General features: G+C 37.7%; 1 protein-coding gene across 1 annotated transcript in view; it reads left to right on the plus strand.

The window, feature by feature from the left end:
• LOC121431890 (cadherin-23-like) overlaps positions 1-27907 on the plus strand; it is a 105334-nt gene that overhangs the window by 65376 nt on the left and 12051 nt on the right. The window contains exons 40-66 of the mRNA XM_041629670.1: positions 120-219; positions 870-1061; positions 1638-1753; positions 2207-2675; positions 3385-3606; positions 4466-4773; positions 5383-5499; positions 7005-7185; positions 7593-7702; positions 8694-8925; positions 9366-9560; positions 9842-10065; positions 11023-11191; positions 11542-11762; positions 13124-13306; positions 13893-14003; positions 14777-14909; positions 15727-15969; positions 16447-16730; positions 17318-17406; positions 18362-18517; positions 19731-19797; positions 21140-21264; positions 22131-22220; positions 22785-22884; positions 23318-24161; positions 24481-24564. Coding sequence (XP_041485604.1) covers positions 120-219; positions 870-1061; positions 1638-1753; positions 2207-2675; positions 3385-3606; positions 4466-4773; positions 5383-5499; positions 7005-7185; positions 7593-7702; positions 8694-8925; positions 9366-9560; positions 9842-10065; positions 11023-11191; positions 11542-11762; positions 13124-13306; positions 13893-14003; positions 14777-14909; positions 15727-15969; positions 16447-16730; positions 17318-17406; positions 18362-18517; positions 19731-19797; positions 21140-21264; positions 22131-22220; positions 22785-22884; positions 23318-24161; positions 24481-24564 — 5365 coding nt within the window. The remainder of the gene's footprint in view (positions 1-119; positions 220-869; positions 1062-1637; positions 1754-2206; positions 2676-3384; positions 3607-4465; positions 4774-5382; positions 5500-7004; positions 7186-7592; positions 7703-8693; positions 8926-9365; positions 9561-9841; positions 10066-11022; positions 11192-11541; positions 11763-13123; positions 13307-13892; positions 14004-14776; positions 14910-15726; positions 15970-16446; positions 16731-17317; positions 17407-18361; positions 18518-19730; positions 19798-21139; positions 21265-22130; positions 22221-22784; positions 22885-23317; positions 24162-24480; positions 24565-27907) is intronic.

Consider the following 27907-nt stretch of genomic DNA (forward strand, 5'->3'; position numbering starts at 1 on the left):
ATCTAAAAGTTTTGAAAGCATAGAGCAAAAGCACAAGAATTACCATTGCCCTTGCATTTTGCTATAATTTCCATATTTCATTTCTTGTCATATTTACCCGTTTTCTCTTGCTAAATCAGATCCCTCCAATAAGAGCAATCAATAACAACGCTAATGGTCAGCTTGTCTATACCCTCATTGGACCGGAATCACAAACGTTTATGATTAACCAACTATCAGGTAAATTATTCACTTCTCAAAATTGATAATGATAATTATAATATATAACATTTATAAAGCGTTATTTTATGTACTTGCCAATGTAATGGCACCCTCTATATTTCCCCAGCTGCTGTATCGAGTTCTTGGTGCACTCAAGATATCAATCCAGTCAAATATTTCTTCACCTCATGTGGGTTGAGTGCAGCACAATGTGGAAAATTTTCATGCTGAAGGAAAAAACATCATTGCTGGGATTTGAACCTAGGACCCTACAGCAAGGCATGGGTCATAACCAGATCACTATATTAACGATGGTACTCTACTCTGTTGTTAAATGGTCCACTTTAGTATATCAAAACAATATTCTTACATGCTTTACAGATACATGTATCTTATAATATGATATCACTCTTTTATATAGCACCGATTGCATCATAACATGAACTCTAATCACTTTACAGCTATGTTATTAAATGAGTCATCAAATGTTGGTATGCCTGCATGCAGTGTTTGAACTTTTTCCACTCCATGGGGAGCATTCCAGCAAGAGCTTCCAAGTTCAAATACTATACTCATTTTTCATATATTTTCATGTATTTTATTTTCATTCCATCTATTACAATTCAATTCTTTTAAACAAAATTATCGCCTGTTTCTTCCCCATTTAGCCATAATCCAAGTTAACGGACCACTGGACAGAGAGACTAAGGACTTCTATGAGTTTGAGGTGATTGTCACCGATTCCCTTGGTCTGATGGCGAATGGTACGGTTCATATCAACGTTCTTGATGTCAATGACTATGCTCCTGTCTTCAACGATTCTGTCTACAACTTCACCATCCCAGAGAATTCACCGGGTGGTAAGTCCTAAGAAAATGAATGAATGATACAAATGACTTTGACTACAACTTTTAAAATAGAATAGAAAGTGACATTACCCTCAGAATCTGGCATTTGTGTCCATTAGGCCCAAGATATGCATTCGTCAAAAGTGGACTGAGGCCAGCCCCGGAGCGAGGCACCTTGCCATATCCGTATCAGCTCACTAATTTTGATTGCCGGACTGGACTGAGTCCAGGCCATAGTTTTAGCATTTTTGTGTACAAAATATTGTATTCTAGGTGATTTTCAGGTCCTCTGATCAATTCCAACTGGCATCCCTAATACATGTACTACTTAAGTCAGATCTTTTAAATGACTGTGATTCTGGTACAAAACAAATGTGAAGTTTTCTTACATTATCAATTTTACACCTACTATTCCCTTTTCAAAAGTTTCTTAAAATCTTGCGTTTGGACGATATACAAGCAAAGAAATAGCAAATAGAATTTGACCTGTCAGTTTTGATAGTGTGCAGTTGTAATGAATGTACCATATATGTTTTCAAGGCACAAGTCAGACTTATATTTGTAACTCTCATTTTTCTTTGATGACAGGCTATTACGTTGGAAATGTAGCAGCGTACGACCTTGACGGGGACAATGTCAACTTCTTCATACAAACTGGAGGAGAAGACAAGTTTGATATTGGGGCCACCTCAGGAACGATTACGGTAAGTTTAGAGTTTAAAAAAATGATATATAAAATCATCTTTTTCATATAACTTTTCAACAATGTATAATTCATCCTTTGATATTGATCAGGTTAGAGAAAAATATATTCATGTTTGTACAGGTAATATATTTTCATTCTGGGAAAAAAAAAATTTAAATTATTTTCAGAACTTTATCATAGTAAACCTGTCTATAATGACCATATAAAGAGAGGTCAGAAAAGTGGACTTTATAAACAGGTTGCCTTTTTGGATTGGTACCTTCAATGTGTGTATTTAAGCAGAAAGTTATTCAAGGGAAACCAGAATGTTTTTCATAGAGATATATGAATGTCCTTCCTTATATGTTGTTACTATAAGCATGTTTGACTGGATATTATTTCTGGAGCATTATTATTAAATTTACCTGGATCATCAACTTCACACTAATCATATTCCTCTGTTAATCCTTAGGTCGCACCTGGTGCAGTGCTTGACAGAGAAGTGAAACCTTTCTACACTCTAACCGTCATGGTTTCTGACCTTCGTGACCCGCCACTCAGTGGAACTGCCACCGTCTACATCTATCTCACCGACATCAACGACAGTCCTCCAACGTTTGACCCCTCGCTCCTCGATCAAACCATTTCCATCCCAGAAGACACGCCCGGCAACACACTCGTCACCACCGTTACCGCGACCGACGATGACCTCAACTCGGTCATAAATTACCAGATTGTTTCAGTGTCTGTCTATGACGAGGATGATGTCGACATCACATCGTCGTTCGATTACAGGACAGTCTTCAGCCTCAATCCGATTAACGGGAGTATCATGCTGACCTCGCCGGTCGATCGCGAGGTCACCGAAGAGTTTGTGTTCACAATTTCAGCAAGGGATCTGAACTCTCAAGATCCTATCTTTGGTACAAGCCAGGAGCATGGTGAGTTGCAGACTGTATTGAAAACCCTCTTATCTGCCTTGGCCAAATATCTTGGGATCATGGGAATCTATATGACAGGGATTAAATTTAACTTAGAAGATGTGAATAACAAGTGCTTTGCTCAGAGCTAATGCAGACTCTCCTGTATTTTGAATGGAACTTTCTTGTAAGCCTTTATATAGAGAATACTTCCACCAGGCCAGACCCCCTAGAGCTATTATCAGTCGGGCTCTGCCTGATGGTTCATATAATTGCTTACAGCACTTTAGGAAATTTTACCCATGAACATGATGAGATTGGTAGTGTATTAATGCCTTGCAAAATGATATGTAGTGAAAGATTATGCTGTTGTTGGAAGTCACATTCAGACAATATATTACACTTTTTGCCAAACGTTTCAATTTGATTAATTTTTTTTTTCTTTCATAGAAAGATTTTATTCAAAATCAAACATGAAAGCAATTCAATTTACAGAAAAAAAACATGAAGCGAACATGTTTACAACAACTGTACATGCGTACTATTATCTAATGATAAAACAAAATTCTTATGTTTTTGTCCGAGAACCCTTTCAATTTCACAATAGCGTTTAACATAGCATACTTTTAATAGTAATTGCTAATGTCAGGGAATAGAGTATGTTTTATTCAATTCAAGGTTGCATGTAGATTGATACTTTCAATTCATCACTTCTACTCTCTTTTCTCAGCCCAAATCACCATTCTAATCACCGACATCAACGACAATCACCCTGCGTTCCAGCCTCAAGGCACCACGTTCATCCTCGGCCAGCTCCCAGAGTCCTTTGGAGCAGGAAGTCCCATTCCTGGTAACCTGCTAGCCTTAGATCCAGACCTTGGTCTGAACGGGGAAGTGATGTATGTCATTGAGAATCCATCAAGTGTGCCTGTCACCATTAATCAGGACACAGGTGAGCTCCCTTGAATCACACTGTGAGTGCGTGTGTTGTGTGTGTGTTGTGCGTGTGTGGGTGTGTGTGTGTGTTGTGTGTGTGTTGTGCGTGTGTGGGTGTGTGTGTGTGTGTGTAGTCCCATTCATGCCATTCTGTGTGCAGTGGTTGGGAATTACCGCAAAATACAGTAAAACCTGTATAAACAATGTATAGACTGCCCAAGGGAGACAAGAAAAGCGGTCATTATGATCAGGTGGTCATTTTGGAAAGGTTCTTGTAATAATACATGTACATGTTTCAATCCGGAAAACTGCTAAAGGGGAACGAAACTGTGGTCTTTATAGAAATGAGGTCTTTCTTAACAGATGGTTGCTAGAGCTGGGGAGTGTTTCATGAGAGGACTTTTCAGACATTTTATCTGACAAGTCCCATTATATCTGACAGTTACCGTAGCAACAGTGCTTCTCAGCCAATCGAAATCAGGGAAAGTTGTCAGATGATGAAAACGCTCCCCCAGGTTCTGCTGGATGATTGTCTGAATCACTCTTCCAAATTCCAACAAAATACACAGATCCTTTGGTTGCTTATTATTATCATTTTCAACTCATTTTGATAATAATAATCCGCACTTATATAGCGCTTAACACATCGGAATGACGTCTCTAAGCGCTTTACAGATATATCATTACCCCGGTCATCGGATCCTTGCATGCCCGCATACGATATATGCACCTTCTCCACTCCCTGGAGAGCATTCCAACAAGAGTTCCAAGACTGAGATTTTGAGCAAGTTCTTATGTGTGTCCTGCAACGGATGCTCTCAACGGTATTTGCAATCATGCAGTTAATTTCATTCTCTTTTGACCTCCTTCAACAGGTCAGCTGACCCTCCTGACTACCATTGATCGGGAACAGCAGCCTTGGGTCAACCTGACCGTCCTGGCCGTCGACAAGGGCACGCCATCCCTCAACACCAGCATCCCCGTCTACCTGGAGATCATTGACAACAACGACAACAACCCTGTATTTGGTAATCAGTCCTATACCACCTCGATCATAGAGAGTGCCCCCACTGGTTCGTTTGTGTTTAATGTCAACGCGACGGATGCCGATAGCGGAGGCAACGGTCGCGTGACCTACAGCCTGATCGGAGGCAGTGGGAAGTTCACCATCAATCCAGATACGGTAAGTCAAGCACGTACATGTTATAATTCATTAAAAGCTTTACATTCTATACTAGATATGATTCAAATTTATTATTGAGGATTACTCCATTTAAAATAAATTTCATTTAAAAAAAATATATCATAAACAGATGACATGTTGATAAGAGTTCATATCTTGCAATAGACAGAGCATCCTGTTCTATACTTGAGTTTGATGCTCGTAATGAGCTGAAGAACATTGAGTTTAAAAAATATATATAGAATTTTATACTTATTATTGTTTCAGTTTGTTTCTTGGTTGTTTGCTTTTCATTGACTTCACTTCAACATTAAGAAGACAAACACCCTTAACAGGTATAGATATAAAGATAAACAGGTACAAATATAGATATTTATACAATGAATGGATTGATTAATACCTGGTGGGTGTTTCATAAAGCTGTTCGTAAGATACGAATGACTTTACGCACGACTGGTGATCCTCTCTTGTGCTATGTGATATCCCTATGTAATTGAGGTATGACCTAAGAACATGTTCCAGTCGTGCGTAAAGTTGTGCGTAACTTGAACAGCTTTATGAAACATCCACCTGCTTTATACCTCAATTGCTCTTTTTTTTCCATGCCAGGGAGTGATCACGTTACTTCAACAACTTGATAAAGAGACCCAACCCCAGCATATGCTGACAGTGTTTGCTAGGGACAACCCAGGGGACTCGGAAGACAGTAGAACAGGGTCGACAACGGTGAGTATTCCTTCATCCCATTCTAATGATTATGATAGCTGGATTTATATAGCCCTTTTGCCTCAGGATACTTCACGCTGCTGTTATTACACCAGGGGGCCTGTTTCATAAAGAGTTACAACTGTTGTAACCTTGCCATCGTGGCAACTACCATGGCAACCTTAATTCTGATTGGCTGCTGAGCCCTGTTACCATGGTAGTTGCCACAATGGCAAAGTTACAACAGTTGCAAGTCCTTTATGAAACGGGTCCCAGATTAAGCTGGAGGTACCACATTTTCAATGACGCTAAATGCATTCAAGAAATGGATGAATAGTATGGATGAATTTCTTGCTGAATGAAATCACACCATGGCTAGGATGGGAACCCATACTTGAAAGGCGAGAGTCGGACCACAGCGTACCCACACTTTTTCTTAGAAATAATATACCCCCAAAAAAAATTTTGTTTGGCATGAAAGACTTTTTTTTTTGGGGGGGGGTTAAATGGGGTATTACATTTGCATATTGTACCAGCTTGTTTCTCCTCATTGATAAAAATATTTGATTGCAAAATGGTTAATTGAGCTGTCTCGACAGCAGTAAGCATGCTCAGAAATAAGCCAGCAAAAAGGAAAAGAAGTAATAAATTTTGCATGCTGATGTTTGAAGAACAAATATCTATGCAGTTATGAAGATCATATTATTTTCAAACTAGCGTACAAGGATTTCTTGCCAACGTCATGGGTTTTTTAGTTGCCTAATGAAATTTGTTATCTTCATGAGATATGAACCTTGAATCAGTAGATTGGAAGAAAAACTGGAAAGACAGGTAGTATTCTCTTGTTCAGGATAAAGTGTCTTAGAAAATCTGATATCAAATATTTAAATCCCGACAATTTCGTGCAAAACTAAGAGTTAAGTGAGTTGTCTGAGAAAAACATATTCACTATCTACCTTAGATGTGAACCTAGTCTGTAATCCCAGTATGGCAAGTTCCCCTAAGTCTGCACGGTCCCCCTTGTCTGCGCATACGTGTATCTGCGCGATTCTAGTAAAAGAAGATACGCAACGAACACAAACTTCGCACATCTAATGCATAGACAGATATTGATTACAAAATCCGACTCACAATGGTGGAAAAATAATTGCATTTGGGCGTTTCTTGTGACAGCCTCAAAATGCAGCCTTTCTCAACAAATCGCGTGCAAAGTGAATGGGTGCGCAGACATGGGACACCATTTTTTTAAATTCAATCTGAAAATGACTTCCCGAGATTTTTTCCAAGAAAATTATATATTTCTTTAAAAAATTTTTGTGAGATATTAGGCATACTAAATCATAATCATGTAAGGAACATTATCACCTGAAAGGTTTTGTGAAATAAAAATAAATTCATGTTAAATCTTGACTCAAATCGTCAGGTGCGCAGACTTGGGGACCACCATCGTACCTCTGGGTAACAAAATATTTCTAATAATTCTCAGCTTATCACTCATCATGTGACATGTCCTTTCTCTTTCACAGGTCATTGTAAATGTGCTGGATGCTAATGAGTTACCACCCGTAGTGACCCCGCCCATCTTCACCATCGATGAGGGTGGGGCGGCGGGTGACCTTGTAGGGGTCATTGAAGCGTTTGACCCCGATCACCCCGACGACCCGAATCAGTCGCTGTACTACGTGATTGTCAGCTCACAACCTGAAAGTTAGTGTTCATGTTAGATTAAAGATTGTGTAGCATGGAACAAACAATCAAAAGTAAATCAAAAGTACTGATGATGAATCAATCTAACAAATGATTAACCTGATACAAAAAACACTTACATACATTGGATTTCCAGTTCCACGTTGAATATACATGGTGGTGCATTCTTAACAAAAATGCAGTGAACTAAATCAATATTTTCGTGATTAAAGTTTGTCATACCTCTGTCATTTATTAGTAAAAATTTCATTGAATATAGATGGAGAAATCAAATTTGATACATACACAAATCATTATTTTTATTCTTTTAAATTTCCTGAGCGTTGAAGACAAACATTGATATTAGTATACAAATACAAATCTTCCTCAAGAGTTAAGTTGTGTTGCTTTCTCTTTTATCTTCACAGTTGGTAGCACCCTTTTCACCATCGACAATGCTACCGGTTCAATCTTAACAACTGTTCCTCTGGAAAGAGATAACGGTCTGCATCCAGCAAAGGTTGATTTAAATCTAATTGTAAGTATATGGCAGTATTCTCATAGCAATAGTTAGCTAAGCTAACCCTTGGTTGAATTAGACCACGCTTTATGGATTGCCATCTAATTCACAATTTACTAGTACAAATTATTTTTATCCTATAGCAAAAATTTCTCAAGCTTAGTTGTTGTGGACTGAAATGAAAATGATGATACAAGTGTGCAATGAATTATTTGGTACATTATCTTTGTTTTGTATATGGAAGAATAAGATGAAACTCAGAATTCCATAGAAATGTGCACTAAATTTATTGTTTATTCTGGAGTTACATGTATGGTTCAAATATCACAATACCACCCATTGAATTTACATTTGTCATATCCTCATGAAGTAAATTTTATGCACAGATGTAAAAAAAAACACAGGCCTTGCTTTGTTGAAAGCAATTGATGAAATTATATTCAAAGTTTACTCTTTGCATGCTGAATTAATTTTTTTTAGTTTTTTTTTGGGGGGGAATGATGATGACAACTGTTCTGTTTCCATGTTATTTTCTTTAATCCAAGATATCTGTCTTGCACCATTGATACTTATTATAACTATTGTATAAATGTCATCCAAGAACTGTTGCCTTGTATTAGCCTATCTTTAATTTGAAGTTAGGGGAGAAAACTAATTATTACGATTGTTAATTTTGATTTTACGAATGTGCAAGATCACAAATTCAGCACGCAAAGGGTTGATCAGATCCTTACAAACTACTTCAGTTTTGTATTGAGTGCTGTGGATTTGAAATGTGTTCAATGTACAGGGGTGTGAGAGTTCAGATTTTTATCTGATTTCAGATTATTTGTTTTGATTTTCAGCTTAATTTCAGCATATTTTTTGGCTTTCCTCTGTACAAATAGTATGGGAGCTCTTTCCATTTCAGACTTTTTCCAACACTCTTTAGCTATTTTCAGATCTTTTTTATTCGTGATCACTCACACCCCTGAATCTAATCCAACCATCGAATATCTTCTACATGTAGGTCTATGATGGAGGCGACCCCAACCTTGGTACGCCGGTCACCGCCATCATCTACATCAACGACCTCAACGACAATCGACCCATGTTTGACCTTCCTCTGTACAATGTGACCGTCGTCGAGGGTCAGTACAGTGACCCCATCATCACGGTTGTGGCCAATGATCCGGACGAGAATAGCAACCTCCGGTATGAGATTCTTGGCGGGAACCTAAACAATACATTTGTGATAGTTGGTAAGTACTTCTGTACTATGGAAAAAAAATCCTTTTCTTGCAACCATTTTGATAACTCTCCTTAATGTAATGTTTGTATATATTCTCTTGATTTGTTTATTTTTAGATTAAAATAAATTTGATGGTAATGATAATTTTCATATAGTCACTTTTTAACATTTACATTATTAATTGATGTAGCATTTTACTTAAAGCACAGATCATCTCAGTTTTCTTGTGGTTTTTTTGCCGGAGAATTTTTTTGTAGCTTTACGAAGATGTTTAGTAACATCATGATTTATACTAATTTATTTTTTACAAACCCAAATAATATGAATAAAAATGGTCACAATCTCTAAAGGTTGTTGAGGTTAAATTAGATTTATTTTGATTGATTTGTCAAAAGTCTGTAATCCCACAAAAAATAATTTTCAGGTCCTTTCTTTCTGATATCCCTGCAGATGGAGGCTTGATTCCAGTCAAAGCCCTGGACTTTGAAACGTTCAGAAACTACAATCTGACCATCGTGGCAACCGATGACAGCGGGAATACTGATATCACCTACGTTGCTGTCACCGTTACGGACGCTAACGATCACAACCCCATGTTTGTACCAGATCTCTACAGTCTTTCTGTCATCGAGAATGAACCACCAGGTAACTTGCGACCTTCTACTTCTGGAATTCCCTGCCCTTTGTAACTTATTAAGCTCCCACTCCACTCTCAAGGCAAACAGAGAATTAAGAACTAAATTAATTGAAAGGTCAAAGACTTCTGCCTTTTTATCAGGCACAAGGCTTATTCGAATGGAGTGGGTAGGGTAATGAACATATTATGTTATGCAAGGCCCGCTGGGGGGACAGTTCATTAGAGCTGAAGTGGCTATACTGGGTAAATAAAAATTATTATTAATCACGTATGATTCATCTTGATGCAGGCACACAGGTCGGAGTAGTGACTGCCGTCGATGGTGACACTCATCCAGACTACACCGATATCATCTACACCATCCTCACTGGTGATAACCTTGGGAACTTCACCATCAACACCACGACTGGCGTCATAACGACCGCCACCATCTTGGACCGGGAGAAGACCAGCGAGTATGTACTGACGGTTGGAGCTGAGAACCCCGTTGGAGGCACAACTGCAACAGCAACGGTGAGGAAAATTCATTTTTTTATTTTTATCTGAACACCACCATTTATTTCATTTATTTTTTGATTGTGTTTTATCTTTAAATGAAAGACAAGGGTACTGTGGTTAAATTTGTCCTTCATAGCTTGATGTTCATTATACACTGTGTTATAATCAGGATTATTTAGCCTGTGGGTTTCCCTTGTATTTTACTGATTTTGAACACTCTTAACATTCTTAAGAGTTTTTTCTTCATTTTTCTCACATTTTATCACATCATGCAAAGTTAAAATCATGTGAATTATTCGTAAAGAGATGAGAATATATCCTCACTAATATTGTGCGTAACCCTTTCCACACGTACTTCACACCAATGCACACTTGGTGCCGTGCGAACTTCGCATTTCACGATCAAACTATCCATCGTTTCCCTCCCTGGAAATAATTCAGCACTGGGGGGTTCATAGCCCTGTACACAAAGAGTTAATACATCCAAACAGCTTCTCTTATAGCTTTACAGATATGTTATTACCCTAGTCCTTGGATTCTTGCCCACCCACGCGAAATATATTAACTTTCTCCACTCCCTGGGGAGAATACTCAACATTCAATCTTGGCAATTGTGATATTTGTGGGTTCTTGTATACAGGCAGATTACAAAGGAAGCAAGAGACAAGAGGTTTGTAATTTAGATGTTCATTCACTCAACTCTCAGTAGCAAGTGGGTTGATGATTCAGCATCTCGTGGAATACAGGCATCCTATTGTTTAAGTTGTGAGGGGTTTACCGTGGTTCCTCACAGAGGCATGTTACATAATACAAGGTATCTACACTGGCATACTGGTATGTGATTGGGCATCTCACAGAGATGGAATATCAGCTTGTTACTCGGGGACTACTAGTCTAGGTATGCAGAGTGCATTACACATTTATTACAGCAATAATACTATTCATCAACTAAACTCCTTCACCTACGTACAGGTTTCAATCATCGTAAGAGATGTCAATGACAATACTCCAGTCTTTGAGGAGAACCCTTACACCTCTACTGTCACCACCAACACTCTCCTAGTGGACGTCCACGCTGATGATCCTGATGAAGGGGGCAACGGCATCGTCATCTATGAGATTGTATCAGGAAATGATGATAGTAAGCTCACATCTCTATATTATCTTTGTGAGAATAGGAGTTACATCTTGTAAAAAATTATATACATATAATCTTTTACAAGATTATATGTACAACATCATCCGTACAACATCATTTAACAGATAATTTCAGGAAATGATAGAAAGCTTACATCTTTATACTGATGAAATTCTTTTGTCAGAAATCTGATGGCAGATTATTTACTTATCAAGTTCTGTATATGGATGAATTTCCTCAAACCTCCATGCACATTTTGGGGGACATTTATGTTTGACAAAGGGATAAGGGGGTGCAGCGACACAATTGAGAAGGGATTATCAATTATCCAGTCATGAATTCTTTCCTCTTAGATCGCTTCACCATTGACAACAGGACTGGGGTCATCACTCTTGTTAACCCTCTGGAAGGTCAACTGGTCAAGAACTACACCCTCGTGGTCATCGGTCATGACCTCGGAACCCCTCGTCTCCAGAGCAACACCACTATTGACCTCGTCATCAACTACCTTGGCCCCAACGCCCCTCCATCCTTCGTAAGACCAAGCCAGGGCTCTACTGTCACTATAACAGAGGTAGGCAATTGTGTCATGGTTGAAGGGAGATTTCAGAGTGCAGTGATAGCAGATTAACATGTTGGGTTAAAATGTACTTATTAAATGTATAGATTCTGAGTCTCATTATGTTACTATGGTCCATAAAAAAGTAGAAATTAATTTTTTGTGTCCTTTTGCAAAAGGACTGTGCACACCAATCAATGGTGTTGGCTGGCAAGCAAAAAGGATTACCAGATTTTTTATTAAACTTTATTTTTCTGTGAATAATTTCATACGGTCTGATTACCTGGCAGTCTCAACTGGTGTGCAAAAAGAAATTGCAGCAGCTGTGGATTGTCTGCTACACCATGCGATTGCAATGGATATGTTTTTATGTTAATGCATGGAATCATTGCATAGAAGCTGTTTAACATGAATGATTATAATAGAGTCAATGTATGAGAAATATACAGTTCATATATCATCTGCAGATGCTATAATTACCCCGTTGGGGTCACTCAGCCACAGAGGGGGACACGTATGACCGTTACCACAAATGCAAGTGACCCCCTATTGCAGTCAATTTCAAAGTCATTTTGTGAAATTTACCCCCCTATTTTAACGCAAAACAAGGACAAAATTGCAGTAAAATGGTACCTTGAAACACCCCTAATTATAAGATTGTAAGGACACTTTTGCCCATTTCGCAAATTTACCCCTATTTACCGTATTTCAAGGACAGGGCATTTAATTAACACCCTTTCCTCATTAGAGGAAATTGCAACACAGGCGTCAGAGTGCTCAGTCCTTAAAGATGACCAAGAGCCAAGTCATGCTGATACAATAATCCAAAAGAACTTTATTTTTTTTGAAAAATAAGAAAAGTAAAAATAAATGTCAGTAGAGTTGTCCATATAAAGATACAGAGCATGATGCGCGCGCCCTCTGCGGCTGGTGACTCGGCAACGGATTTTACTTCCCGTAATCGTTCTCCCCTTTTTCCTGACCCCTATTTCCATCAGATCGAGGACGGTGAGCACCCCCAGAGCTACCAAGTCTCATGCATTATGCGTGAGACTCAAGCATTTTGGACTCTTGTTCATCCCCTCAAATGAAATCTCTGTCTTACGCAACTATCACAGCCTATCCCCATATACATTGTACACAATGTCTGTGATCTCACTCAGATTCACAGAAAATCTCACGCATAGCTGGTCTTTGAACTTGGCATCTATGCACCCCTATTTTTACTACTTCGAGGAGTGTTCTGTCCGTGGACGTTCCGTGAAATTGACCCCTTTTCCCGCGATTTTGGTAACGGTCATGCGGTCCCCAAGTCATATTGAGTGACCCCACCGGGATTATTACACGGCTTTCTTCATTATTTTCTTCTTTTACAGAACAATGCTGCTGGTATGTGGATTATTGATGCTTTCGCTGTGGATAATGACTTTGGAGATAATGGAGTGGTGGATTACAGCATCCTACCAAACTTTGATTTTAATGATTTCAGCATCGACCCAGTAACAGGGAACATCACCATACTTGTGTCAGCCGATAGAGAGATGAAAGATTCATATACTGTAAGTGTGGGTTTATTCAGTGATTGATGGATGGATGGAGGGATGGAGGGAGGGAGGGATGGATGGGTGGATGGACAGATGGGTAGAGAGATAGATGGATGGATAGATGGGTAGAGAGAAGGATGGATGGACAGATGGGTAGAGAGATAGATGGATGGATGAACAGATGGGTAGAGAGAAGGATGGATGGATGGATAGATGGATGGATGGATGAACAGATGGGTAGAGAGAAGGATGGATGGATGGGGGGATTGTGTGGATGGATGGGTTGACGGGTGGATGGATGGGTTGACGGGTGGATGGATGGATGGATGGGTGGGTGGATGGGTGGATGGATGGGTGGGTTAATTGATGGATGGATAGATTAGTGGATGGGAGGATGGATGGATGGTAGGAAGGATTGGAAGATTACTGGGTGGATGGATTGAAGGATAGATGAATGGATCGTTGAATAAATAAATGGATGCTTTATTTCCTATACATTTCAATGTTTCTACTATCATAATAAGCTTAACTTTTTGCTCTCATTAAGTATGCACAATAATTTATAATCCTTTATTTTCTTTTCTTTTCTTTTTATCTTCAGTTGACAGTAGTAGCAACAGATCGGGGTAACCCTAGTCTTTCAACCAGTTCCACATTTGTCATCAGAGTTCTTGATGAAAATGATAATGACCCAGCCTTCCCAAGACCTGATGTGAGTTTATTTCAATGCTCTCTTGTCCAAAAGGCCACCAAAGTACCGCATGAATTCATTTAGAATGTCAGAAATATTTTGAAATATCATGCAAAAGGCTTTATTTTTGCCGAAAGAGAGATGAAAGATTCATCTCTTTCATCATGCTTTCAATGCTCCATCTCTTGATATTTTTTGTAATGTACATGTAGTTCTCAATAGTTCAGTGAACCCCACAACAAGCTGTGTGCTCGTTCATGCCGAGTGTTGAATGTAGACAGCAACTCTACCATGTCTGATGAGCCCAGAGAAACAAACTTTATTGAATGTAATATCATCACCTGACTTGACAAATAAATATCTTAAAAATGGCAGAACACTTTGATTATGGTCATTTTCTCCTGGGGTTCACCTACTTTTGAGCACGGCTGTGGCCCATAATTATGAAAATCATTCTGTCCTTGGTATATAATGATAATAATAAAGGGTATTTATATTGAGCACATATCCACCTTGTTAGGTGCTCAAGGCGCTCCTATATTACCCGGCTAAGCTAGGCGTTCATAGCGCACACAGCTTCTTAAGGAATTACTTCCTACTGGTACCCATTTACCTCACCTGGGTTGAGTGCAGCACATTGTGGATCAGTTTCTTGCTGAAGGAAATTGCACCATGGCTGGGATTCGAACCCACAACCCTCTGTTTCAAAGTCCGAAGACTAATCCACTGGGCCACAATGCTCCACATATATATGTAATACAAACTATTCATAATTTTTTCTTTACTTTTTTCAGGGAATGAACAATCCAGTTGTGCTGAATCTGAATGTCTTTGAGAATGCAAACGTCAGCGATGTCGTCGGAACCGTCAGTGGTGCTATCGATCTAGACTTGGGGGCCAACGGGCAAATATTCTACCACATCGTTGGTGAGTACAGACTCATTCAAAATCAGGGCCCCTGACACAAAATCTTAGCAATTGATTGTAGGGATGATTTTTATGACTGATAACATGGATCATTATGTGCAATCAAGCATACAAATTAATTATACAATGGATCACTAAGCTTTGTGTAACCAGCCCCTGCATATCAAATGAAGTGAAAGTTGACTTCACTGCCTGATTAACCTGCCATTTAAGCACATTTTCATTGAACCAGTAATTTTTAGTGTTATCGACAATTTATTTTTAATTACTTTTTTCCCCATTTTCCAATCATATCTGTATATTACTACCTCAGTTATGTCTGGCAACTCACTCAGTCACTCAACTCACTATTTCACTCAGCCATGCTTGAAATAAACTTTCTGGCAACAAACTTCTACCTGGTTTGATTTATAAAAAAATGCCTGTGAATGACTTGTCGTAGGAGATTTGTACCACAACTGGATTTGAATCCACTACCTTGTGGTTTGCAGGCAAGAGAGTCGATCCACGGGACCACACAAACTTCCTGTGATGAAAATAATGATATTTTTGGAGATAGCTACATGTACGAAGAACTTTCACCCTTATATTTTTCAAAAACGACTCACAAAATATGCTAAATTTCACAATTAACTTTTCCTATTTGCAAAAAGTGAACTCTCCCTCATCTATCTATCCATCCATCCATCCATCCGCCTATCTTTTTTATTTTTCACTATCTTTTTTTTGCTCCATAACGAAACCTGAATTATTGAAAATGAAGTTTGTTTCATAGAGTATTTATCTAAACATCGTTTGTGATCTTTATGTCGCACAGAGAGCACAGTGGATGGTGTCTTTGTGATCAATTCAACGACGGGAATAATCACCGTCAACGGTTCCCTGGATCGCGAGGATATCGGCGTGCACACGGTTCTCGTCATGGCAACCAATGATGCTACCTACAACGGAACGGGACCGTATAACGTCTTGGACAACATCTCTTTGAAAGAAGTTGAGATTACCTTGTTGGACATCAACGACAATGCACCTAGGTTCACAAGCACTGTCATATCTGCTTGTAAGTATATTTAATTAAAATATTCCTCCGTAGCTACCTCACTGCATTTGGACTTTTCCATGATTTTTTTTCTTTATCATTTTCTATTTCATCTTTCCTTCTTTTCCTTATTCTTCTTTTTTCTTTTCTTCTTTTTTTCATCTGCCTCTTCATCTTCTCCTCCTACTTCTTCATCTTTTTCACCATAAGTGCTTTTGCCGTTTATATTTTGTATATATATATATATATATATATTTTTTCAATTTCTATTGCAGATGTCATTGTTCTTAGTTATCCCTATATTGTGGTTACACATTTCACTTTTACAGGTGCTAACATTTCTAATTCTCATTTCAAAATCTCACGGAAAGTGTAAAAATATTGTATGTACCAAAGACATTTGAATAGTGTATTTTTGTTCATCCAATTTGATGAAATTTTGTTTTAAACTCCAACTGCAACTCTTATAAATATGTACTCTCTGATATATTTCTGCAGGTATTCCCTTTGATATTAGACTCGGTAGTAGAGTCGTGTCTGTCTCCGTGGTCGACCTCGATGGCGGAACCAATCTTGGCATCCGATACTCGCTCACCGCCATCAGATTCATCAACAGCCAAGGGGAGAGTACTGCAGCCATTAATGCATTCAGAATCAACAATTTGACTGGTGAGATCGTCAGTAATCAGCAGTTTGGAGAGGCCTACTTACAGGGTTACTTCGATATGGTAGTCCAGGCGACGGATATCAACACCGGACAGTTTGCAGTCTCGTCGATCAGGGTAAGACGGGAATCATGAAAGAAGCATTCACTAGCCAATCAAGGTTGTTGGTGCTTTTGGACTATGTTTAAATGACTGAGTATTAGCCAATCAGAATAACTGTTTTATATTTACAATTTACCCCTGTATTGTGGGCCTTGATTGTAACAAGGGAGAACACATTGGTTTCTATTTTAAATCAAATGGATTCATTTTTGACAATCGAGTAGTCTTACTGATTCTGAAAACCTGAAACCACTCTTGTTCAAGCTCATGAACATGTCATGTAGACTTATGTGATTTCAAGAAGTTCATATATTATTTTAGTTTTAAGAAAACAACTTTAAGTTGCCATTTATGTGTGTAAGGTGGATTTTGTTCTTGCTTCCAATTAAAGGAAGTGTTAGCTGAGGCTTAAATTAATTAAAAACCTCTATATCATATACCATGAAATGCCAAAGGGAGTTACAGCTGCTCTGCTAAAGCCATGGTAGCAATATTGTATTCCTGCAGAGCACATACATATATATACAGCAAGTACTGTATAAGCTAGTATGGTTATTGTTATTATTAGGAAATTTATATCATTTTTTCTTCCTTATCTACAGCTCTGTATTCTGAACAACAATCAGCGAGTCGTCGTGGTGATTGATGCAGGAATCGATGTTGTCAGGGATAACAGAGAAATCCTCATACAGTAAGTCAGTTTGTTACTTTATTTTGGGACCCCAATAACATAAAGCTTGTTAATTGATCATGGGAATGATATCTACCATTTATCATACACAGTAATCAGTGCATGCGGTCATACAAATCAAGCCCATTGCTTGCTTTTGTGGTCACAGGGCCTAGTGAGATTTACCAATTTTAGCTTTGCAATTTTCCCACCAAATTATTGCATTTGGTGATGATGCTGCTGCTGATGGTAAACAAGATGATCCTAATGATAATTATAATGATAATGACTTTATGTTGTTGATAATGATGCTTATGATGATGAGTATGATGTTGGTTATGATGACATTGATAGTGTTAATGATGGTAACAATGATAATAATGATGTTATGGTAATATGGTGAGTGTATTAAAATAATAATAATAATAATTATAATAATAGTCATTTATATAGGGCCACCTATCTAGAAATATTCTATTCCAAGGCGCTATGTAATAATTATTATCCCGGCTTTAGCTCAAGCTTCCTATCAGCACTCATGCATTCAAGAAGTTAATCCTGCGGGGTACCCATTCACCTCACCTGGGTTGAGTGCAGCACAATGTGGATAAATATCTTGCTGAAGGAAATTACGCCATGGTTGGGATTCGAACCCACAACCCTCTGTTTGAAAGTCAGAGACTAATCCATGGGCCACAACGATCCACATAAATAGCATAACTTTAGTACATTGGGTGATGTAAAATACAGCGTTGACCTTTTGGTGTTGGTGTTAGGTCAGTTTCTACATGAGAATAGCACCAAACATAAAATGAAGTTGGTCCTGAAAAATCACTCACTAGGTGTTGAGCTGTTAGCACTGTGATCTAGATCAATTGTGTACACTCAGAATAGGTTTTGGAGTTAGGGAAAAAAAATTGTGCTTCTAACACCAACGCCAAACTTGAAAGCATCCTTTTCCATCATATTTTTCTAGGGTGCTCGAAAACATCACCGGTGGTATAGTATTCATCGATGACATCACAACCTATCGTGACGAGAACGGAAACATTGTGCCCGATCAGACCCAAGTCTTGATCCACGTGGTTGATCGGAACACTGGAGAGGTTCTGGATGCAAACCTCGTCACAAGGTAGTACATCTCAAATTTCCTCCTCTAATGGAGTGTTTCAAGAAACTTTCCAATCAATCCCAGGTCAATTTTAGGGCCCAAAGTCAATCATAAGTTTTGCAATTAATCATAAATTTGCAATTGGCCTGCTTCTTAAATCAACAAGAATAGATTGATTTGCTTTAGTTAAAAACTGATATATCACTTTTTTTCTCCCTTTTTTTAAAAAATTGTTCTCTGGGTTTGATGTTGCCATCATAAAATGATGAAAAGTGGCCCATGACTGCCACATAATAAACCATACTTGAATTAAAATTACAAGGTTTTACATCAAGTTAATTAAATATGAATTAACACTATTCTTAAATATGTCCATGTTGGGAGCCGAAGGAAATGTGTTGTACATGTTGGAGGGGAGTGAATTCCACAGCCGAGCCGTCCTTGGAATATATGAAGGTTGATGAAGAGAAGCATTAGATTTTCGGAGAGTAACTTTGTAGGGGTGTGCAGTTGCAGTAGTAAATTTGCAACTTGCACTTGTAAATTTGCAACTAAAATTGATTGCAAATGTTAATCTTGCAACATTTCCTTTGACTTCACTCAAGATAACACACTTTTCAGATCGCTTACAGCTAGTTGTTATTTTTCTTTTTCCCATTTGGAATCATGAATCATATTTTTTGTGGTTTTCAGTCTCATCAGCACCTTTTCTAGGCCACTGGACATCAACACTTTAAATTCCTTCATCAAATTTTATTGGGTATTCATCATGGAGCGGAAAACGTGTACTCGCGGAGAGAGGATTATTTAGTTTTTAACAGGGATGATTGTATGAAATCAAAAATCTTTATTTTAATGTTCAAAATAGAGACCAGGGGGGTGTTTCAACAAGATATAAGTATGACTTAGATCGCACTTAAATGTCGACGCGTACATGATATGTAACGCGCAATCTTATTGATCAATACGCAGTAGTGCGTGTCCTCTTGGCATGATCTGACCAATGCTGTCATGCCTTTTATACTGCGCGCATAGACATTTAAGTGCGACTCTAAGTCATACTTAAATCTTTGTGAAACACCGCCCAGAAATACAAATTCTTCAAAAATTCTTTTGCCCAATTGGTCTTTGGCCCGCAGCCACTGAGCAGTGCCAGATAAAGTGTTTTGTTTACCTTTTCATGTTCTGTCAATAAATTTCAATTGTAATCATATATTTATTTTTCTCAATGCAGTCTCATAGACCAGAATGCCATGAGTATAGAAGTTCTCTTCGATGATCTGGATGTGGTGAAGGTCTATGTAAGTATCCCTATCATCTGACTTCATCAAGGCCCCTTAAAGGGATGGTCATGGCTGAAAATATTTATATTGTAATATATAGGGTAGAATTCACTGAGCAAAATGCCGAAAATTTCATCAAAATCGGATAACAAATAATAAAGTTATAGAAGTTTTAAGTTAACAATATTTTGTGAAACCAGTCGTCATGAATATTCATTAGGTGGCTGATGATGCTACATCCCCACTTTCCGTTTTCTTCTGTTATTGAATGAAATCCTATGTCTACCTTACAATGAAATAAGTTGCAGCAATAAATATCTAATGCACTAAATCAGTTGTCAATCCAATTTTTCTAGTTCTTGGAGGAAAAAATGAATAAACCTAATTTCATATAATAAAAATACAAAATATTGCCAAACTTTAAAATTCAATAACTCTGTTATTTGTTATCCAATTTTGATGAAATTTTCAGCATTTCGCTCAGTGAAATCTACTCTATTTATTAAGCTATAAATACTTTCAGCCCGGACCATCCCTTTAACACAAACCTTAGTGCTTGATCTTAGGACTGATTTTTTGTGACTGATTACATTGATCATAACATGCTATCTAGCATACAAATCAGTTGTACAATTGATTGCTAAGCTTTGTGGTACGGGCCCCACACAGAGGTTAAGAATTGATCAAATGACTGATTTTTACATTTGATTACATCGATCATTACATGCTAGAAGCTTGCAAATCAACTGTATGATCGATTGCCAAGCTTTGTTTCACAGGCCCCAGGTTCTTATTGACTGGTCAAAGGTCAAAATTAAATTTGATTGATATTTTCAAGATTTATCCTTCTTGTTTATACACTATAATAATCCATTGCTAGTATTCAAATTAGATTTGAAAGTGTTAAGAATTTGGCACTTTGATGTAATAAAAGTGAAAGACAGACGGACAGTTCATCCTGATATTCTTGTGTACTTGTTACTTGGATCAGTAGTGACCAAGGTAGTATTGTCTACGCACTATGAGTATTACAGTATGTAGGGATACAAGTTCTATACAATGTCACTTCTGAAGGTTTCCATGGCGAAAGAAGAATAGTGTAGTAGCTTCCACGGTACACCATGTATCTTTTTGGGCAAGTGTTGGTCCTGAAAAGGACCGCCCATACTCTGAAACCTACTACACTGCGTTTTATACAAAAGGATATTATTGATATTAGTTTGGACAAAGAATCTTTAGAAGATGCACCGTGATTCAATTGACATTGAATGTACAGGTACTTTTAAATTATTTTGCAGTTGTAGTGATTACTTTAAAGCTTTCACTTACAATAAACCAACTATTTCTTTTATTCATCTAGCCGCTGTTTGGAGGAGGTGGTCTTGGTGGTCTAGGGATATTAGAAGCAGCCCTCTTGGCATTTGGTATCCTGCTCTTCTTAGGGGCTCTCATCTTTGCCATCATCCTCTGCTGCCTCAGAAGAAGGTAAGAGATTTCGAGATTTGGGCCCTATTCAGCCAAATATTTGCATTTTCTACTTTCGAACTCATAATTTATTTGATAATGTACAGTTCTTGTATAGCGCATATCACAACTATGAATGATGTCTCTATGCACTTCTAAAGGATTTGGATATTATTACCCCAGCTGTAGCTTGGCAGCCGTAATTACAGAGCTCACGCATTTTAAGGAATAAATTCCTGCCAGGTACCCATTCACCTCACCTGGGTTGAGTGCAGCACAATGTGGATAAATTTCTTTGCTGAAGTAAATTCGAACCCACGACCCTCTGTTTCAAAGTCCGGAGACTAATCCACTGGGCCACAGTGACTCCCTTTCTGAATCATCCAGTTGTTGTACCAGTGCTCATTTGTGTTAGGATTGCTTCTTAAGGTGTTGGAAGATGGTTTATGTCGATTTATTTTCAATTCTTTCAGCAATCAATCCAGCACCAAGGTACCATAACTTCCATTTTGTACTTACATATTTATACCATTTGTAATATCCCGAGACACCTGTTTTGCACTGTCCAGTTTTGGTACCAATTGTGTTTCTGATAATGTGTTTGGAGAAAATTTATAGATATAATATCTTTTTAGTTTGATTGTTGATTAAACCATAGCACTTTGATCAGAAATATTTCTATTTAAATGCAACACAAAAAGTACAAAACTTGCACTTCTAATTGGTGTAATATTTCATTTTTTAAAATTACTTTTGATGGGATTTGGAATCTGCAAAGGTTCCAGTTCTTTCATATTATTTACAATCGGTGATTATATCTCATTTTGAAAGCTGTCAACTGCTTTTTTGATTGGTCAGTTCTTTAATAAATTTCTTCTTTGATTCAGATTGCTTCGTAAGATGCAGGGAGGCGGCGTGACCCTAGGTAAAGCCCATGCTGATCTGCTCAAGGAAAATCGCAGCACCAGCTATCAAGGGTATGTACAAGGAGCCTAACTTCAGATGTAGACGGACAATTAGTTCTAATGAACATGTAGACTCAATCCTGTCTCACATTGGCTTATATATAGCGCACATTTTCCATAGACCCAACAATTTTCGACTAATTACCTGAAAAATAGTATTGTAATATACAATTGTTTGGAATATCTGTAAAGTTACTTAAAACATCAATTAGATAAAAAAATAGTGGTCAAATTTGTTTGCTTTTGTGATATATGTGTAATATCTACCAAAATTGATTTATCAAATCTGAAATAAAAACCAAATGAAAAAGTTTAAATTTTTCAAAGAAAGCTTGGAATTGGCAAGACATATTGTTTCTTTGATACCATGTTAAATGTTCCATGTTTTCCATTATTAAACTTTTAATTTGTCAGATGTTGAGTAAAGAATATAAAAGAAGATATTTTTAGTGATAACATATATTTACTATACATCATATTTTGTGGATATGATATGTTCAAAATACATTTATGATACATCATGTGTAGCAGGATACATATTTTGTGGATATGTTCAAAATAATTGTTTTATTATAGCTCCAACCCTCTGTGGCTTGATGCGGATACCAGCCAACCAGATGACTGGCCGGATAGCATCTCGTTGCTAGGAGGAACGGTCAAGGATTATGAAGCTCAGGTAGACACTTTTTAGTTAGATATGATTAAACTGAATATTCTGTTGGTAACTATTAGTTTGACACTGAAATTGGGTTTATAAAAGATGAAGAGGTATTTCATCAAAGTTGATGAAATGGATTATATTGTTTTTATGATAATGATCAGGTAGGTATTGGTGTTGATAACAAAGACTGCACTAAAGAGATGATGATGATGGTAATGGTGGTGATGGCGATAATAATTAGCTGATGGTGGGGTAGGGTTAGCATGAGTTACCTCTTAATTTTTTTCAAACATTTTTTATCATAATAAATAATGATAGCATTTGTATAGAAAATGAAGTGAAATATGGAGCTTACATTGATGTATCAAATTCGATTGAAATAAATCAAAAGTAACTTGCTTATTGACACTTTCTTCCTCTTTTTTGTTGTTGCTCCCTCCTCCTTCAGGAAGCTACAATGAATTTCCTATCTGATGAGATACCAGTAGAGATAGCAGAAGATGCGGTTGTCATGACGTCCATGGTCAGTGACAAGAGCATCCGGAACAAGATGGCCAATGGCGGGATCCACCGCAATGGCTATGCAAATGGCTCTGTCTCAACTGTGAAGCGCGTAGACACCACAAATCTAAATGGAGGAATCCGCACCTTGAAAAACAACGTTTATGAAGATGGGACCGTGACAGCACATATGGATCATCCTTGGGGTGGTGGCGGGGGTCTTACGGAGGAGCATTACTCTTCCACGACGAGCGTCACTCGGTCGGCACCGCCACCTAGGCGTGACGAAACAGACAGCAGACAGTTCAACTCATCAACCAGATCCACAACGGTCGTTCGGGAGAATCAGAACTCTTTGCGCCATCGGAAGATCCTGACGGAGCAGACTGCCGCAGAGATCCGGGAAATGCTTCAGGACATGCCCCCGGCAGACCTAGAACAGGAGAGCGAAATGGCCGCTGCTGCCTACCGCCAGCAGATGGCTTATGAGGCGGAGCTCACGCCGATTACGGAAGAGGAGTCTGTCTCGTCGAGGTCTACGAACACCCGAGCAAGCAGCTACAGAGGCCAAGATTCTCTAGAGAGGAACAAACGGAATGGGACAATCTCCAAGCAGTACCAGGACCCGATGGCTAAGTTTGCAGGAGAGTCCTCACTGGAAGAGCAATACAAGGAGGAAGAGATTGATGGGCAGGATTCCAAGACCAAGATCAAGTCCTACTCGGCCAAGAGAGTCACGAGCAAGGTGTACTCTGGAAGAGACATGACAGCCATCCCAGAGATGGACTCAGGTAAGCGTTAACCTCCAATACAATACTTGCTGATGTTTTCCTTTGAACTTTTCTATACAAAAATCTACATTCAGCCTGTCATTAGCCAGATTCTGTATACTGCAGACGATAATGGTCGAACAACTCAAGAAGAGCACAGTCTATGGATACAGCAGATTTTATCCTTCTTTATATGATGTATGAAAAGGATATTTTTTTATTTAATTTGATCTCAATGTACAAATTAGAAATCACTATCCTTGGCTGATCATGTATTGCTCATCTTTCTAACCAATATCTAATAATGTTTTTTTATTTACAATATGCTCATGAATCAAAGGAGAAATCACCATGTCATCTGTCGGTGATATTAAGATTGTAAACAGCAGGAACATCTCATCATCACCTCAGTCTTGCCCATCAGGTACATGGTGTGGAATGTCCTGCACTTCACTCGTTTCACATTAATATCTCACAACCCTCATTTTGCATTGATGTGTTCTAACCTGTTATTCACTTTATTTCGATGTCTGAAGCCAGTGCGTTGTGTGTAAACATCTCTCCCCTGTTTCATAGATGCAGGCTATGTTACAGTGGAAAACGCTCTGTCCCTCGGATAGGACGTTAAATGGAGGCCCCGTGTAGAGGTGAATCACCACCTTTGCACGTTAAGAACCTGCTGCACTATTCGAATAAGAGTATGGGGAAACCCCGGTGTAGCGGTCCACCTGCATTCCCCGAACCAGTTATCGGGAGGAGAGACCTAGCTGCGGGTCACAGTTCTGTGTGCGCGCCCTTCTAGGCGACCCGGATTGGCTGACTCCTTCAATGCGCATTTGAATGTCTTTGACAGACATATGGCGCTATACAAATGCTGTGCATCATCACATATCTGAATACTTGTTTTTATTTCAAATTCCTTGTTTACTGTAGATTTCCTATTCATGGTTTGGAATATCCCAATTTGATTCACATGCAATCCTCCTGAGCTCGCTCTTTCTTCTATGTCTGCTCCTTGCAAACTTTTAAAGGGAGCTTTTTCATGAAATGAGTAGTCAGTGATTTTCAATGGCAACTGTTGTAAGCTACTGAAATCCTTGCATGTGATTGACTGAGAGCGAATTAGTCAGTTAAAATCAATGACAAGATGCTTCATGAATCACTTCCCAGGTGTGATCTCTGTTTGATCTTCTTTGTCACGTGACTCTTCATTTTAGTCAGTCACTCGAGTGACTCTCCAGTATCCAGGCACTATCTTAGTCATTTTAAACCTGTTTGTGTCTTTTCTCCCCACCCCCTCCTAAATGTCTTTACTCGTGTTCTTTCACTGTAACTATTGGTTGAATGTGGTATTAAATTTACATGTAGGTTGTGCTTTTACATGCTAACTTAGTTGAGTTGTTTGAGTTTGTATGTGTTTGTTTTATTGTATTATTGTCATACAATTCAGCCGAGGTTGCAGTCTGGTGTAATAAAATGAACCAAACTGTTTATAGAACTGTTTGAATCGCACTATTTTCTGTGTGCTGTGTCGATTTTCACATAATCTGAATTCACCCACTCGTAGTTGTACTCGAACACTGTGGATACCCATTTTGTGTTAGTGATGCCAAATTAATTTGATCATGAATACATGTACAAATCTTCCTTTGACGTTTAAGATGATATATACTCTATTGAAAAAGATACTTTAATAGTCATGCTATTGGTTATAGGAGACAGAGAAAATACATTGCTGAATTTGAAGGACTTTTTACACCAGGGCCCCGTCTTACAAAGAGTTACGATTGATCCAATCAATCGTAACTCTATGGAAATCCAACAGTGTCATAATTTATTCTACAGGAAATTTGAACAATGAAATCAATGAATCCATGGATATACATTCATATCTAGAAAATCATTTGAACAAACATGTATGCATTTCGTATGTTGACTTTGCTGGCTTTCCATAGTTGTGATTGATCAGATCAATCGCAACTCTTTGTAAGACAGGCCCCAGATATTGCTTAACAACCATTACCTCTTCAAGTTGGAGTGATAAACACACTATTAGAGAAGCTAGGGAGAGAGAGAGATTGAGAGAGAAATATCGCATTTAATGCAATTAATATGTCAACCTTCTAGTATTTCAATGATTATGTCGATCAAGCATTTTTCAGACCAGCTTATGAAAAAGATGTCTTATTTACCAAGCTTATTAGTCAAATTTGTTTAATGTCAATCAAATTTTTGTGTTCCAAAGAATTACTTGCGTATATTAAATATATTTAATTTTTCAAATTGTATTTTTGTATTTACATTGTACGATTTGTAGGTGTTTATGGCCAAATGAATGATGATAATAACATGCAGATTTACCTACAGTCATCGTTTCAGAATGTGTCTATTTTTATATAAGGACAATCATACTTCACATTGTATGTTTCATCAACTATTTTGCATGCTATCATGGGAATATTTAGGAGAGATAACCATGTCAGAGAGTGGCGAAATAACAGTCATAAGAAGCAAGAGGAGAAATGTTGATATGGCTTCTTCCCCCACAGGTATGGGTCCATGAATGAAATTGTGTAATTGTTAATAACCAATTTGTTAATTAATTAATGGATTATCAAGTAGTTCATTTTTTTAATCCCTTTTCCCCATGTAGTTGAAGAGAAAAAGGATGAAAATATACATACTGGTAAATTTTAATGCCCAAGGACCAAAAAAAGTTTAGAGGAATATCATTGTATAAAAAGAGAATATGAATGATTGTGGCAAATATATCCATTCAATGAAATATCAGAATGTAGCAGTCAAACATGGCATGAATGAATGTAAGTTTGGAAAAAAAATAGAATGAGAATAATTCAGGATCCATGTGATCAATAAAAATATATTCTATTCATTAGTAAAGTTTAGCCATCACCTACTTTGGTCCATATGATTGATGTCATGGATCATATTATGCAATACATTATATAAATTGAATTCATGTGATCAAACTGTATGCTTTGTGATACCAGGCCTACAAAATGAAGACCATATTATTGTTTATAATAATTTTGCATTATATGTCAAAGTTTCACTCACCATGTTTGTGTTTTCTGCAAGCATGAAATTTCATTGCATAATAATTCTATTTTTCTCTGATAAAAGGTGAAATAACCCTTTCTAATTCAGGTGATGTGAGGTTCTCCCTTCAACGGTCGCCCCTAGCAGCTAGCACCCCCAATACTACAGGTACATGTAGAAACATGCACAAAATCAACTTAATATGACTGTAGTAATGATCCTTTCTGATATTGATAAACCAGCATTTTAATGTAGAATTTGGGGGCATTTATCAATATTTATTCTTCCCTTATGCTTTAAAAAGTTGTTGACCCTTTGAATAATGAAAAAAATCTTTCGTCAATTTTGTGCTTAATTTCATTTATTAAAATCTTCAAGGCAAGAAGACAGAATAAACAGAAAAAGGGGGAAACAAAATTTTGGTCAAATTGAAGCAAATCAGTGATTAAGTGAAAATGTGAACAAAAACATTTAAAAAATTGATAGGAAAGTTGTGATTCTTGTGAAAATTATGGAGTCATGTAAAATGTATGTCATATTTGTGATACAAGCTTAAAGGAATTACACTATATGATCAGAACAGTATATAATTATATCTTTAAAATAATAATTATGTGATGTATTATAATATGTTATTAAAATAGTATTTAATTATATCTTTAAAGTAATAATTATGTTATGAATAATACTATGTGATCAAAATAGTA

This window comes from Lytechinus variegatus, chromosome 18 (genome assembly GCF_018143015.1).
Source record: "Lytechinus variegatus isolate NC3 chromosome 18, Lvar_3.0, whole genome shotgun sequence".
In the NCBI taxonomy this organism is placed as follows: Eukaryota; Metazoa; Echinodermata; class Echinoidea; order Temnopleuroida; family Toxopneustidae; genus Lytechinus; species Lytechinus variegatus.